Here is a 16,536-nt window from a genome sequence, read left to right as displayed (position 1 = left end):
CAACAAAGATAAATTAGATATGGTCCCTGCCCTTGAGAAACATCCAGTCCAATGGATGAGTCAGAAAATTACACCAACAATTATAGTACTGGAAGAACCTAACAGAAGTGATTATAAGAAATAATAACAGTATGCAGGAACACAGGGAGAGATTGATTCACATAACCTTTTATGTTGTGTCTATTTTACTTGTAAAGTGTACAGTTCACTGGTATTAAGTGCGTTTACAGTGTTTTGCACAATCATCATTATTTAGTTCCAGAACTTTTACATCACTCCAAAAAGAAACTTTGGGCCCATTAAGCAGTCACTCCCTGTTAATCCCCTGCTTCCAGCCCCTGGAACCATGAATGTGTTTTCTATTGCTGTGGATTTGCCTATTCTGGACACTTTATATAAATAGAATCATACAATATGTGGCCTTTTTTGTCTTTAATTTAGCATAATGTTTTCAAGGTTAATCCACGTTTTAGCATGTATCAATATTCCTTTTATGGCTAAATAATATTCTGTTGTATGGATATACCACATCGTGTTTATCCATTTATCAGTTGATGGACATTGAGGTTCTTTCCACCTTTTGGCTATTGTGAATAGTGCTGTTCATGTTCATGAATCGTTTATGTAAAATTTTTGTTTGAACACCTGTTTTCAGTTATTTCAGGTATATACTGGGAGTGGAATTGCTAGGTCATATGGTAACTCTGTGTTTAACTGTTTGAGGAACTGTCAGATTATTTTCCCACAAGCCACGTATGAGGGTTCTGATTTCTCCACATCCTTGCCAGTTGTTATTGTCTGTGTTTTTTATTATGGCCATCCCAGTGGATGTGAAGTTGTATCTCATTATGATTTTGATTTGCATTTCCCTAATGACTAATGACCTTGAGCCTATTTTCATTTGCTTGTTGGCCATTTGTATATCTTCTCTAGATAAATGTCTATTCATGTCTTCTCCCCATTTTTAATTGAGTTGTTTCTCTTTTGTCTGAATTGTAAGAGTTCTTTATATATTCCGGATATTAGGCCCTTATAAGATAACGTGATATTCATATATTTTCTCATTCCCTATGCTTGTCTTTTCACTTTCTTGATAGTATATTTCACACAAAAATATTTAATTTTGTTGAAGGCCAATTTATATTTTCTTTTGTTCCTTGTGCTTTGGGGATTGTATCTAAGAAACAATTGCCAAATCTAAGGCCATGATTTACCCTTATATTTTCTCCTGCTTTCTAAGAATAGTTTTTGGGTTTTGATCCATTTTGAATTGTTTTTTACTTACGTAAAGTAAAAAGTCTTGTGTGAGATAAGGGTCTAACTTCATTGTTTCACAAATGGATGTACAGTTGTCCCAGTACCCTTTGTTAAAAAGAGTATTCTTTCCCCCATTGAGTTCTCTTGACACCCTTGTCAATAATCAATTAACCATAGATCTATGGCTTTATTATTGGATTCTTAATTCTATTATATTGATCTTATATGTCTGTGTTTTTATGTCAGTACCGCACTGTTTTGGTTACTATAAATTTGCAATCAGGAAGTGTGAGTTCTTTAACTTTGTTCTTTTTCAAGATTTTGGCTCTTCAGGGTCCCTTGCATTTTCATATGAATTTCAGGATTGGCTTTTCCATTTTTGCAAAAAAAGGCCATTGGGATTTAGGTAGAGATTACCTTAAATCTGTAGCTCTCTTTGGGAAGTACTGCCATCTTAACAATATTTAGTCTTCCAGGAATAAACACAGGGTTTCTTTACATTTTCTTAGGGCTTCCTTAATTTCTTCAGCATACAAGTTTTACTCCTCTTTGGTTAAATTTATTCCTAAGTATTTTATTCTTTTTGATGCTATTGTAAATGGAATTGTTTTTCGAATTCTTTTTTTTTTTTTTTTTTTGAGACAGAGTCTCACTCTGTTGCCCGGGCTAGAGTGCTGTGGCATCAGCCTAGCTCACAGCAACCTCAAACTCCTGGGTTCAAGCGATCCTACTGCCTCAGCCTCCCAAGTAGCTGGGACTACAGGCATGCACCACCATGCCCGGCTAATTTTTTCTATATATTTTTAGTTGTCCAGCTAATTTCTTTCTATTTTTAGTAGAGATGGGGTCTCGCTCTTGCTCAGGCTGGTCTCCAACTCCTGAGCTCAAACAATCCACCTGCCTTGGCCTCCCAGAGTGCTAGGATTACAGGCATGAACCACCGCACCCAGCCTCCTTTTTGAATTCTTTATTGCTAATGTAGAGAAGTACGTAAGATTTCTGTGTTGATCATGTACCCTACAACTTTGCTAAATTCATTTATTAGCTCTAATAACTCTTCTGTGGATTCTTTAGGATTATCTGTATATATTATACTGTCATGGCATCTTTGAATAGAGATAGGTCTACTTCTTCTATTCCTATTGGATGATTTTTATTTCTTTTTCTTGCCTGTTGTCTAGAATTTCCAGTATGATGTTAAATAAAAGCAGTGAAAGCAGCATCCTCGTCTTGTTTCTGATCTTAGAAGGGAAGCTTTCACTCTTTCACCGTTGAGTAAGATGTTAGTTGTATGCTTTTTCATATATGTCCTTTATCATGTTGAAGAAATTACCTTCTATTCCTAGTTGGTTGTTGTTTTTGTCATGAAAGAGTATTGGATTTTGTCAGATGCTTTTTCTACATCATTTGAGATTGTCCTGGGATTTTTTGCCCTTCATTCTAATGTGGTGTATTACATGGATTGATTTTCACCTATTGAACAACCATTGTATTCTTGGGATAAATCCTACTTGTTTGTGGTGTATAATCCTTTAAAAATTTACTGGATCTGGTTTGATAATATTTTGTTGAGGATTTTTACATCTGTATTCATAAGACTTAATGGACCATGGTTTTCATTTCATGTGTTTGTCTGGCTTTGGTACTGGGATAATCCTGGCCTCATGGAATGAAATAGAAAGTGTTGACTTCTCTTCTGTTTTTTTTTTTTTTTTTTCACGACAGTTTGAAAAGGATTGATGTTATTTCTTTAAATACTTAGCTTAAGTCACTAATGTAAGCAGTGAAGCCATCTGGTTCTGGGCTTTCTTTATTGGGAGGTTTTTGATTACTAATTTAGTTTCATTACTTATTATAAGTCTATTCATATGTTTTACTAATGTTTCTTCTTGAGTCAGTTTGGAAATGTGTGTGTTTCTAGGAATATAGGTTATTTAACTTGTTGGCATATACTTGTTCACAGTATTCTCTTATCCACTTTTTTTTTTTTTTGGTAGGATCAGTAGTAATGTTCCCACTTTTATTTCTATCTTCAGAAATTAGTTTTCTTTCTTTTTTCTTAGGTTTTTCGATTTTATTGATGTTTTCAAAGAACCAACACTTTAACTGATTTTTCTCTGTTGTTTTTCTATTCTCTGTTTTGTTTATGTCCACTCTCATTTTTGTTATATACATCCTTCTGGCTAGCTTTGAGTTTAGTTTGCTTTTCTTTTTTTAATTCTGTAAGGTGTAGAGTTAGGTTATTGATTTGAGATATTTTTTCTTTTTAATGTAGGCATTTCATTTTTAAATTTCCCTCTGGCCACTGCATCCTCTGTATCCCATATGTTGTGTTTTTGTTTTCATTAGCTTCAGAGTAGTTTCTAATTTCCCTTTTGGTTTCTTTGATCCATAAATTCTTTTGGAGTGTATTATGTCATTTCCACATATTTGTGAATTTTTCAATTTTTCTTCTGTTACTGATTTTTAGTTTCATTCCATTGTGGTTACAGAAGATACTTTGTATAGTTTCAGTCTTTTTAAATTAATTGAGACATTTTTGTGGCCTAACATATGTTCTGTCCTAGAGAATGTTCCGTGTACATTTGAGAAGAATGTATATTCTGCCGTTGTTGAATGAACTTTTCAGTATGTGTCTTAGATCTAAGTGATTTATAGTGTTATTCAAATTCCCTAGTTCCTTACTGACCTTCTGTCTAGTTCTATTGATTATTGAAAGTGGGATACTGAAGTCTCTAACTTCAGTAATTATATAACAACAATAACAACAACAGAGCTGTTTCTCCCTTCTGTTCCATCAGTGTTTGCTTCATGGATTCTGTGTCTCTGTTGTTAGATGCATATCTGTTTTTAATTGTGATATCTTCTTGCTAGATTGACCATCTTATCATTATAAAAATCTTTATCTCTTGTGATAGTTTTTGACTTAGTCTGTTTTTTCTGATATTACCCTAGCCACCCTATCTTGGTTACTATTTGCATGTAATATGTTTTTCCATCCTTTCACCTTCAACCTATTTGTGTCTTTGGATCTAAAGTGAGTCTCTTGTAAACAACTTATAAATGGAATCATTTATGTTTTTTACTCCATTCTGACAGTGTTTACCTTTTAATCGAATCATTTGATCCATTTACATTTAAATAATTACTGATAAGGTAGGACTTCTGCCATTTTGCTATGTGCTTTTTGTATGTCTCTATCTTTTTTGTTCCTGGGTTCCTCCATTACTGCTTTCTTTTTTGCTTAATTGATTTTTTTCAGTGTACTGTTTTTTATTCCCTTCTCATTTCCTTTAACATACATGTTTTAGTTATTTTCTTAGTGATTACCTTGGAGATCACAATTAACATCTTACTTGTACAACAACCTAGTTGGAATTAATAGCAACTTAGCCTCAATATTATACCAAAACTCCTGTACATCTCATCCCTCCCCTTTTATGCTGTTATTGTCACATATTACATCTTTATACATTGTGTGACTGTTAACATAGATTCATAATTATTGTTTATGCATTTGTCTTTTAAATCATATAGGAAAAAAGATTTCTGAACCAAAAACATAATATGACTGGCTTTTATATTTACTTCTGTAGTTACCTTTATTTATCTTTATTTATTTTCTCACATAGCTTTGAGTTTGTCTCTTCTCCTTTCATTTCAGCCTGAAGGACTGCCTTTAGCATTTCTTGTAGTTCAAGTGTACCTGTGACTAATTCCCTCAACTTTTTGTTTATCCTGAAATCTCTTAATTTATCTGTTATTTTTGAAGGATAGGTTTTCTGGATATGGAATTCTTGGTTGACATTTTTTTCTTTCAACGCTTGAAAATATGTCATCCCACTGCCTTCTGGCCTCCAGGTTTCTGATGGAAAAATGGCTGTTAATCTTACTGAGGGTCCCTTGTGCATGAAGAGTCACTTCTCTTGCCACTTTTAAGATGCTCTCTGTCTTTTGACAGTCGGAATGTAATGTGTCACAGTGTGAATCTTTTTGAACTTATCTTATTTGGAGTTTGCTGAGCTTCTTGAGTGTAGATTCATGTCTTTATCAAATTTGCAAAGTTTTCAATCATTATTTCTTCAAATATCCTCTCCTCTCTCCCCTGCCCTCACTTTTGGGACTCCCATTATACACATGTTGGTATGCAGGATGTTGTTCCCGTGAGTCTCTTAAACTATGTTTATTTTTCTTCGTTCCTCTTTCTACTACTTCTCAGATTGCATAGTTAATAAAATCAGTCATGTAGAATAGTCACAAACTATTGATTTGTTGAGTTTTACTGGATAAACGTCTAACAACTGTCAGTTATTTGATTTAGTATACTATATTAGTCAGCATAGGCTAAATCCCCATGGTGAAGGATTAAAATCAGAGCATGGTATACCAAGTATTGGCTCTTAAATCCTTTGCTCAGAAATGACACAAATTGCTTTCCCTCATGTTTTATAGGCCAAAATCTCATGTGTCCAAACCTAATTTATAGAGGCAGGAAACCACAATTCTTCTCTGTGCCCAGATGTGAAGAACATAATTATTTACAGTCTCCCTCTCCTATTCCATCCCCAGTCCATTCTTTAGCACTTGTTGCACTGTGTCTTTGTGCATACACATGTTATCGTGTCAGTCTCTTTATTTCTCTAATAATTTTCAGTTGCTTAGAACTGGGAATTGAAGGCATAGGTTCAAATATCAGCTCTTTCACTTACTTGCTCTGTGACCAAGGGCAAAGTTCTCAACATTTCTAGGTTCCAGTTTCTTCTCTGGAAAAATGGGGGTAATAATCCCTGTCTCAAAAGATTATAAATGATTGGCTGAGATAATGTGTGGAACATTTTGTACACTGTTTCATACATAGTAAATGCTCAATTTATTACTGTTTTCCTGATATTCAGTATCTTCATAATCTGGATTCAACTTATCCTTTCAGCCTTATCTTCAATGACTCTCTTCCAACCATCTGATATTATATCCTGTTAATTTATTGTTGAACTATAAGTGATAATATTCTTCATCGGACAGTTTTGGGTTTTTTTTTTTTTTTGAGACAGAGTCTCGCTCTGTTGCCTGGGCTAGAGTGCCGTGGCATCAGTCTAGCTCACAGCAACCTCAAACTCCTGGGCTTAAGCAATCCTTTTGCCTCAGCCTCCCGAGTAGCTGGGACTATAGGCATGCACCACCATGCCCGGCTAATTTTTTCTATATATATTTTAGTTGGCCAGATAATTTCTTTCTACTTTTAGTAGAGATGGGATCTCGCTCTTGCTCAGGCTGGTCTCAAACTCTTCACCTGGAGCAATCCTCACACCTTGGCCTCCCAGAGTGCTAGGATTACAGGTGTGGGCCACCGCGCCTGGCCAGACAGATTTTTTTGATAATATAGTTTTTTAAAGTTTACTGCATCTTATAGTATATTTGGAAGATAGGATGGAAACTTTCCTATGAAATTTATCTCTATTGTGGAAATCCTTGACAAATCAAGATTTACTTAGATTTGCTTTAAAATTCTTAAAATACTTCAGCTTTAATAATGAGAATACTTCTATAAAGAAAAGCAGAGAGTTTCCAGTTTTAAGACAGGTAATGAGATTTTCATTCCTTCTCTTGAAATTCACTGACAGAAAAAAGTTGAAATAATATTTCCATCTTTAAGGAAAGCTAGAGGTATCTCTAACCCTTCAGCTAAAAATTGGCAGAGAAAGAGTAATGATTTTGGAAGACTTATCAAACCTGAGTGTCTACCCACAGGATACTGAAAAAAAAAAGGTGGGGGGAGGCGGGGTGGGGGGAGGTTGTTTCACCTGCAAACCCAGAAAGGCTTAAGAATTTGACTGACTAGTACCACAGAATATAGGAGTGAGGCGGCGACCATCAACAGAGGAATTGCTTGAGAAATCTGAATAAGGAGTAAGGATCCCTATGTTCACACCTCACAGGAAATAGAAAATATATTGTCTGGTTAAACCAGACAGAAAAGGGCAAGGGTGAGATGCTAAACTGAAGATGGGGATTAAGCAAAAGTTGTCAAGTTCCCCTGCTTGGCTCCACACGCCTATCTTTCATGCTTAGATATCCCAGGCAGAATTGAGAGATCCTTTCTGGAGAAATTGAACCACTGCAGCAAAACTTCTCAAGAGATACTAGTATTAGACGACCTCAAACAAAACAAAACAAAAACCCAGCTTTTTATTAACGTCTTAAAGAGAAACAAACAGCTAAAAAGATTGTTACCCATGTTGGGAAAGTTTCCAGTGGGAAAGATACACATAACAGAAAAAAAAAGGAACTTAAAGAAACAGACAGTGCAGGAAACGAAAACTCTTTGAGCTGCAATAGCAAAAATAAATTCAGTAAAAGCATTGAAAGAAACAGGTGAGGAACTTTCCCTGAATGTAGAACAAAAGACAAAAATAATAGAGAAAAGAAAATATAGAGGTTAATATGAGGTTTAATATCTAACCTTAGTAGGTGTCCCAGAAACAGAGAACAGGAAATGAAGAACGTTATTAATATATTAGGAAATAAAATACGTAAATTTCCTAACCTAAACTAAAGATATCACTAGATTGAATAAGTTTAGCAAATGCTCAGTGCAAACAATAATATAGGTTCACATACTTGTAGAAAAAATGCATCATTCTGAAATTTCAGAACCCACTAGAGATAAAAAGAAGATCCTGAGGACTTCCAGATAGGAAGAAAAGATAAATAAAGTCTATGAATAAGAATGTCTGTGAACTCCAAAGCCATATATGAGAATCTGAAAGACGTTGGAGGAAAAAACCTTTAAAATGCTGAGGGAAACATTGTTTTGAGCTTTTGTTATGGAATTTGTTAAATGTAAATTACAGAATGTAATGAAAACCCACGTGCCCAATGTGCTCATCTCCCAGATGGAAAAAGTATCAATACTACCCTCTCCTCATGCTTGCATACTTTAAATATTAAAGCAAATTCCAGATATTATATCATTTCAACCCTAAATGCTTTATTTTTATCTGTAACAGGTAGACATTTGAAAGAAACAACTGCAGTATTATTACACCCATCAAAATTAACAATTTATTAATAGCAAATACTTTGTGTTCAGTTTTCTCCATCTTATTAATAACTCAGGAGTTGGCTTCTTCAAATCTGTTGCATTTGGTAGATACATCTTAAGTTTCCACTAAAAGGAGACTACTATTGTGCTGTTTTTTCTGTGTTATAAACCTTATAGCACTATTTGAATTTTAAGTTCTGTGTATGTGTTATTTTAAAAAATAGAAATTAACTTTAAAACCAGATATACATGGAGACCATCTCAGGGAGTTAATCACAGACTGTGTGATCAGCAGTTTAAATGTGACTCCTGTAAATTAATTACTTTTGTGTCATAGGGGCTGTCATATCAGTCCAACATATTAGTTGAACATGAACCTGTATAGTTAAACACCAGCTAGCTTAGTCATTCAGACATAGAAGGAATCAAGCATTCTTGGTCATGACAAGTAGCAGGACAGAATGGTAACAAAGCATCACAAAAATTTTATATGAAAAATAGTTTAGATGTACTTTTACTTCTTTGAGGTATCTCCATACTGCTTTCCATAGAGCTTGTATTAGTTTTGAGTCCCACCAATAGTGCATAAATGTACCCTTTCTCTCTGCATCCTTACCAGCATCTGTTGTTTTGGGACATTTTGATAAAAGCCATTCTCATCAGAGCTGGGTGATATCTCATTGTGGTTTTCATTTCCATTTCCTTGATGATTAGAGATGTTGAGGATTTCTTTATGTGTTTGTTGGCTATTAGTCTATCTTCTTTTGAGAAGTGTCTGTTCATGTCATTTGCCCACTTTTTAATGGAGTTGTTGGATTTTGATTGTATCCCTGGCTGTGTAGAAGCTTTTTAATTTGATGAGGTCCCATTTATTTATTTTTGTTGTTGCTGTGATTGCTTTTGGAATCTTCTTCATCAATTTTTTGCTTAGGCCAGTGTCTGTAAGAGTTTTTCCAACATTTTCTTCTGCAATTCTTATAGTTTCATGCCTTAAGTTTAAGTCTGTTATTTATTGTGAATTAATTTTTGTGAGAGGTGAGAGTTATGGATCCTGTTTCAGCCTTCTACATGTGGCTATCTAATTTTCCTAGCACCATTTATTGAATAGAGATTCTTTGACCCAGTGTATTTTTTTTGTCTTCTTTGTCAAAGATCAGATGGCAATATGGGGATGGATTCATATCTGTGTTCTCTGTTCGGATCCATAGATCTGTGTCTCTGTTTTGGTTACTATAGCTTTGTAGTGTAGCTTGAAGTCTGGTAACGTGATGTCTCCTGATTTATTCTTATTATATAGGATTGCATTAGCTATTTGGGGTCTTTTCTGGTTCCACACAAAGTGTAGAACTTTTTTCAAGGTCTACGAAAAATAACGTTGGTATTTTTATGGGGATTGCATTGAATCTGTAAATCACTTTGGGTAGTATAGACATTTTAATAATGTTGATTCTGCTGATCCATGAGCATGATATGTTTTTCCATCTGTTTACATCTTCTGCAGTTTCTTTCTTCAGTATTTTGTCATTCTCTCTATAGAGGTTTCTCACCTCCTTAGTTAAATATATTCCTAAGTATTTTATTTTCTTTGTTGTTATTGTGAAAGGTATTGTGTCTTTGATTTGATTCTCAGCTTGACTGTTATTGGAACACTTACACACTGTTGGTGGGACTGCAAACTAGTATATCCTCTATGGAAAGTAGTCTGGAGATACTGCTGAGAAATAAAAGTAGACCTACCATATGATCCAGCAATTCCACTACTAGATATTTACCCAAAGGAAAAAAAGACATTTTATAAAAAAGATACTTGTACTCAAATGTTTATAGCAGCACAATTCACAATCACAAAGATGTCGAATCAACCCAAGTGCCCATCAATACATGAGTGGATTAATAAAATATGGTATATGTATACCATGGAGCACTATTGAGCTATAAAAAAAATGGTGATCTAGTATATATGTTTTATAACAACCTGGATGGAACTGGAGGCCATTCTTCTTAGTGAAGTATCACAAGAATGGAAAAATAAACACCACATGTACTCAATACTAAATTGGAAATAATCAGTCAACACTTATGTGCACATATGGAAATAAAACTCAAGGGAAATTGAGTAGGTGGGAGAGGGAAAAGGAGTGGGTAAATTCACATCTAATGGGTACAGTGCACACTAACTGGCTGAAGAGCACACTTATAACTTTGACTCAAACTCTATGAAAGCAAATTATGTAACCAAAATGTGTATACCCCCGTAAAATTCTGAAATAAAAATAAAAGAAATAAAAGAGGAAAATCAGTTAAAAAAAAAAGTTTAGAATTGAAAAGTAAACAAGAAAGTTCCTAAGCATCAAAAAATTTTCACAAAGCCAGGAACCTTAAAGGCGGATTTGTTTGACTATTTGCATATAATTTTAATAGTATTGACATTGATTTACAGGATTATAGGTAACTGGAAAGGGAGAGATGATGTTGGCCGTCTAATTATTGTCAAGTGATGGTTGATAGAGACAAATAGCTATTAGATTCCAACAAAGGCACTGAAGAAGAATGGGAGTCAATTAAATAGTAGTCTACTCCTATGCCATGTGGAGGAAAAGAATCCAAAACAGCTCTGTAGTTCTTTTGAGGGGTTGTGTGTGACAGGTCAATTATGTTGGCATTGACCTAGCCACTCTAGTGCATCTGTTTAATGCTGTGGATTTTAAAAATTGAGCTATTTTTCTGTTTATTACCAGGTAGTTTGTGAAACATCTCCTAATTGCATCCCTGAATCTAGCCTTAATTCTGATACATACCCAAATAATACGAATCAATAATGAGGTGTGGAGTAAGATAAGTTATGATTTGTACTGGTTGGGACATACACTGTATAGAACGATATATATTTTTCCCAACTCACAAAAGGGCCTCAAATCTTTTTTTATTTTTTTAAAGAGACAGGGTCTTGCTATGTTCCCCGGACTGGATTTGGGATTTGAACTCCTGGGCTCAAGAGATGCTCCCAACTCAGCCTCCTAAGTAGCTATGACTACAGGTGGACTCCGCTGCGCCTGGCTCACCCTCAGTCATTTTAAACAAATGTCTGTTGGTTCTTTTGAGAGTTCACTTTTATCCTAAGTGGTTTTATTTCTCAGATTCTCTGCTTTTCTCCTTCCTTCCCACCCTCCCAGTACAAGTCACATTGGTCAAACTGATTTATTTCCAATTGGTGAACAGATATGTCTCCTATAAATGGAATTTAAGTCTGTTTTTCATTTGAGAATCTAAAGGATGAATTCCTGATTTGTAAGTTTGATTTCATTTACTTTATTTGATCAGGTATTAGCCACAAAGTAGAGACAAATTCAATATCTTTCTCTTTAACCTTATGTTTTTTTTTTTTAGAGGAAGTCCACAAATGAAGGGGACACCTCATTTTAAGGAAGAACAGTGTGCTCCAGCATTAAATTTAGAGATGAGGAAAATACTGGATTTGCAGGCACCCATCATGAGGTATAGTACTTTGGGTAAATTTGGCATTCTGTGATGACACTAGACAATGTAGTTGATTAATCATATAACCAACAGGAAAATTAATTTCATTTCTTTTGATTGAAGGTAAGTTTTTAGCTCTAGAAATGCTTGATTACCCCTTATAAGACATTTAAAGTTTTATAGATGGCACATTATACTTAAATTATCATAATAAAGCCCATAAATTGAGTATACCAACTATAGTTTTATTTTGAAATTTATATTTTTGATAAGGTCTAGAATTGTTTGCCTGATGATAACAGTCCGTATTTGTCAAAACAGTACTAATAAAAATCACACAAGTTGAAGAAAAGAGAAAGTACCTTTGTTTCCTAAGTTGGCATAAGTTTCTGGGAAGTTTGTGTACACTTGGAAGAAAGTTAAGCCTTTTGACCCAAGTGTGAATAAAGGTTTTGTGACAAGATGGCCAGAAATACCAGAATACCAAAAATCTCCTTTACATCCATTGGTAGAAAAAATAAGTGATCTTACCTGTAATTTGGCCTTATTTCTGTAACTCCTTCACAGTTGATATTTTAATTGTCACTTAGTTTAGCTGCATATTGTTTCCATTGTGTAGATGTAAGAAAATGTACTTAAACAATATGCAGCTATGAGAACAATGAGGGCATTCTTTACAGAAAAAGACTTTCCAAATGTGTTTTTGGGTGAAAAAAAGGTGTATATAATGCTACTGTTTTAAAAAGGGAAATAGTAGTATTAGAATATGTGTTCTGGAGGAATGCATAAGAAACGGCATGAGAAATGAGTGGCTAGGGGATAGGTTTGGGGAAAAAACTTTTTACTGGATGCTCTTTAAATATTGGACTATATGAAGGTAATACTTAATTTTTTTTAAAAAAAGCCTCAGTTCTGACTAAATATTTCTTTCACAATTTCTCTTGTTAGAATACTGTACAGAATGGCGCTGTAACATATTAAAATAAAATTGTATACAAGTGGGTCTTGCCTTCTTCGGTCCATCTTTTTGTACCTTATTCTCATAGAATGGCATTGTTATTTACTTAAATGTGATCAATGTTACAAAAGTTGTTCAGGGTACTCATCACCTGGATCAAAAGGTTGCTCATCACTTCACATTTTATTTCAGTGTGGAAATCCTTTTCCAGAAAGTAACTTGATGCATAAGGAATTTTGAATGTCTGGGTACAAAGTGAGGTAGACCTTCACCTGGTGGTAAACTGTATGGTGCATGGAAATAGAATAGAAAAAGAGCCTTTGAAAAAAAAAATTTCTGTTTCTGCCATCTTGTGCAAGTTTAACCTGTCAGATGCTGGGTTTTAATATACACATTTAGGTGGTTGGAAATCTCTAAGCTTTCTTTCAAAACTTCAATGAAATGATTGCATTTTAGAGCAATGTTCTTAGCACCTGAAATGCATACTTGCTAGAAATTTGATTGGAGAGTTCCTATATGATTTTGAATTGAGTGAGAAGATATAAAACTTAGGCTTTATAATCAACTATTTTTCCTCCTATCACTACAAATATAAGTCAGATAAGGATTAGGGGTAATGGTTATGCTGTTGCGTATAGTAGCAAGAATGTTGTCATCTTTTATTTTTGATTGAAGAAAAAATATGATTGAGTTTAAACCTCCATTTTTTGTTATTAATTAAAGATAATGTTTAGAAGGTAAAAATTTATAATAAAATTTATAATTTTAATAAGATTCTATTTCTGATTTTAAAATAACACAGTTTATTTCATCTTCATCCTGGGCACTTTGGAAAGCACTATGTTATATATAATGTTTAATAGTAAGTATTAAATATATTTACATTTTGAGAATTGGTAATTTATGAATTATATAATTCCATATTAGGAATATTTGATTAATCAGAAACACTGTTCTATTTAAATGTATACATGGCACCAGATGATACATTCAGCATATTGCTTTCTAACCGTACTAAATCCCTTAGAACCCAGTCAGAATCCTAAATTTAAACACACACACACACACACACACATACACACACACACACACACACACACACACACATCTGGGATACCAGAAGGCTCATGTGAAGCCCATGAAGTCAATGATAAAAGAGGTTCTTTGAGGTCATAACTTAGAGTATATTTACATGTATTTTGCATGTACTTATGACCAGTGATGATAGTGAAAATAGTTAAGAGCCAGTACAGCATAAGAAGACATGAGTTAATTGGCTATTGATATACGGTTCTGACATCCCCCTACTATACCAAGAATTAATCCTTCAGTTTGGTAGATTCTTATGAGAGAGGGAGTCCGTGGTAAGTAGGCACTTGGGTGGCGTGGGGCAAGGCGTATTTGCCAGCCTTTATGGAAATATTCAGTATTTTAACAACTGACATCAGCCTTGTTTTAACAAGTTTGTTTACTTTCTGTTAAATGAGATATAGATTCTATATAATGTTTATCACAGTTATTCTACAGTCATTATCTGCTAATGCCAACATTAGGATTATCTATTCTATTTATATTGATGGATTTTTTCTCTTGACTCTGGGTCACATTTTCTTGTTCACATATCTAGTAAATCATTTTTGTTGTTGGAGCATTGTTGATTATAATGTAGAGATTATGAACTTTTAATTTTGTCAGAAGATTGTTGAGTTTTGCCTAGCAGACAGTTAAATTACTGGAGGATAATCTTGATCTTGTTCCCAACTGTCATATGCAGTGATTCTTCTAGGGAAATAGGCATAAGGGAGAGGGAGAGTGTAGTTTGAAGAATGAAAATCACTGGTAAATCAGTGACTACTCTGCTAAATTGCATCTCTTGATATATTAGTAGTAGATCTAAAACATAAAGTTTTTATACTCTGCTCACTAAATGCTATACATAAATTTTACCACTGAAACATATATTTGAAATGAAAGAATATATAATGCTTTAAAATGGAGTAACTGGGGATTTTAACTGATTTCAAATGCTATGAAGTTCAAGAAATGGATCTGGGTAAAGGAACATCTGTTTCTAATCTTTTTGAGTGCTCTTATAGTTGGGAAGAAAATACATCAAATTCTTCATTAACTGAAATCTTTGGGTAATGAGTCATTGAAATCAACTTTACAAAGAATTGAAGGATTAGTTTAAGAATTAAAATATTAACATTTTTTCCGTCATTATGGATTAAAATATTTTTGAAGGATACTCCTTCCTTCTTAAATATGAAAGGAAATTTAATAGAGTATATATTATATGCACACAACATTTTTCATTCTTATACAGTATTTGAATTTTTTTATAGCATTTGGTATTCTTGACCATTCTTTAAAATTCATCTTATTCCTTTGGCTTTCTTGTTATCAGTTTCTACTGGTTTCCGTTGTTCTCTTTTTCTTCTCCTTGCCAGTATCTCTGCAGTCTCATTTATGGGTTCCCCTTTCCTCTAGCCCTCTCTCTCTCCTTTCCTCCTTTCTACAAACATTTAGTGCCATGTATTTAATACATTCTAGCACTGCCCAAGAGGCTGGGCATACAGAGCTGAGCAAAGCAAGGTTTTCATTTCCCCAGTAAGTAAATGTTAATTTAAATATCTTTGCAAATATTGTAAGTGTTGAGATTATGCTATGTAATTGTTTTTCAATTCTTGACTGAGAGGTCTTCTGAAGAGAGGCTATACTTTATTTGCCCTTGAACATCCAACGCAGAGTATAGCACCTGTCAAAGAGCATGGGCTCAATAAATGTTATGATGTCTGAAAAACATATTGTCTAGAAGTATGCTTTGCAGTGTAATAGCCACTATCACAAGAACTTATTTAAATGTAAATTAATAAAAAATAGATAGAATTAAAAACTCAGTTATTTAGTTGCACTAGCATATTTTAAGGGTACATCCACCACGTGTGGCTAATGGCTACCATTTTCAGATAGTACAGGTATAGAACATTCATATCATTATTGAAAATTTTATTGGACAGTGCCAGAGGATTGTTAACCTCTCTGTTCCATGGCTCTAGATTGTCATCCTGTCATTAGTTATGTCTCTTCATTTTATGGTTTCTCTGCCTGTTTTCCTTTCTTGTTAGTTACTACCTATGCTTCCATCTTTTAATTTTCTGTTTCAGTATTTCTAGTTTTTAACTCAATTGATCAAGTTTGTGACTCTGGATGCCCATAGTGTTTCAATTCTTTCAGATTTTCTGATTCTACATTGAATTATACATTGGTAAAGTGATGCATAGCTAATTTGCTGATAAATGGAGAATTTTTTTGTAAATGCTTTCATGATTTTTTTGCATGAGTATTTTCTAAAGCAATTATATTCATACCCCATTGCTTTCCCAGTATGCTCTCTTAAAAGTTAATTTATTCTCCCTACAGTTTGCAGTCTGTGCTAGAAGATCTCCTGGTTGCTACTTCTGATGGACTTCTTCATCTTATTCACTGGGAAGGAATGACAAATGGAAGGAAAGCTATTAATCTTTGCACAGTACCCTTTTCAGTAGACCTACAGTCATCTAGAGGTAGTTATACTTTCTATAAGAAGTAGAACCAGTTGTTTAATATTTGATATCTAGTAAGATAACTTCTATGGATAAACACTGATTTTTATCCTTTGGAATTAATTATGCAAGAGGAGGGAGAGAGGGAGTGAGAGAGTATGAGCGAAAAAGACGAGACAGTCATTTAGTAGGAAAGGATAGTTTAATTGTTTAGGGTTATTAGGTCATTAGTTTTGCCTTTTCAACCTTAAAGGTTT

The 16,536-nt window shown here is 34.0% G+C and overlaps 1 protein-coding gene across 5 annotated transcripts in view; it reads left to right on the top strand.

The window, feature by feature from the left end:
- Positions 1 to 16,536, top strand: part of RIC1 (RIC1 homolog, RAB6A GEF complex partner 1) — a 115,535-nt gene that overhangs the window by 45,766 nt on the left and 53,233 nt on the right. For all 5 annotated transcript variants that reach the window (XM_045563875.1, XM_045563876.1, XM_045563874.1 and 2 more), the window contains exons 4-5: positions 11,687 to 11,794; positions 16,158 to 16,300. In XM_045563875.1, the coding sequence (XP_045419831.1) occupies positions 11,687 to 11,794; positions 16,158 to 16,300 (251 nt within the window). The remainder of the gene's footprint in view (positions 1 to 11,686; positions 11,795 to 16,157; positions 16,301 to 16,536) is intronic.

The sequence above is a fragment of the Lemur catta genome, chromosome 10 (genome assembly GCF_020740605.2).
Source record: "Lemur catta isolate mLemCat1 chromosome 10, mLemCat1.pri, whole genome shotgun sequence".
In the NCBI taxonomy this organism is placed as follows: domain Eukaryota; kingdom Metazoa; phylum Chordata; class Mammalia; order Primates; family Lemuridae; genus Lemur; species Lemur catta.
This window is presented reverse-complemented; position numbering and strand designations above follow the sequence as displayed.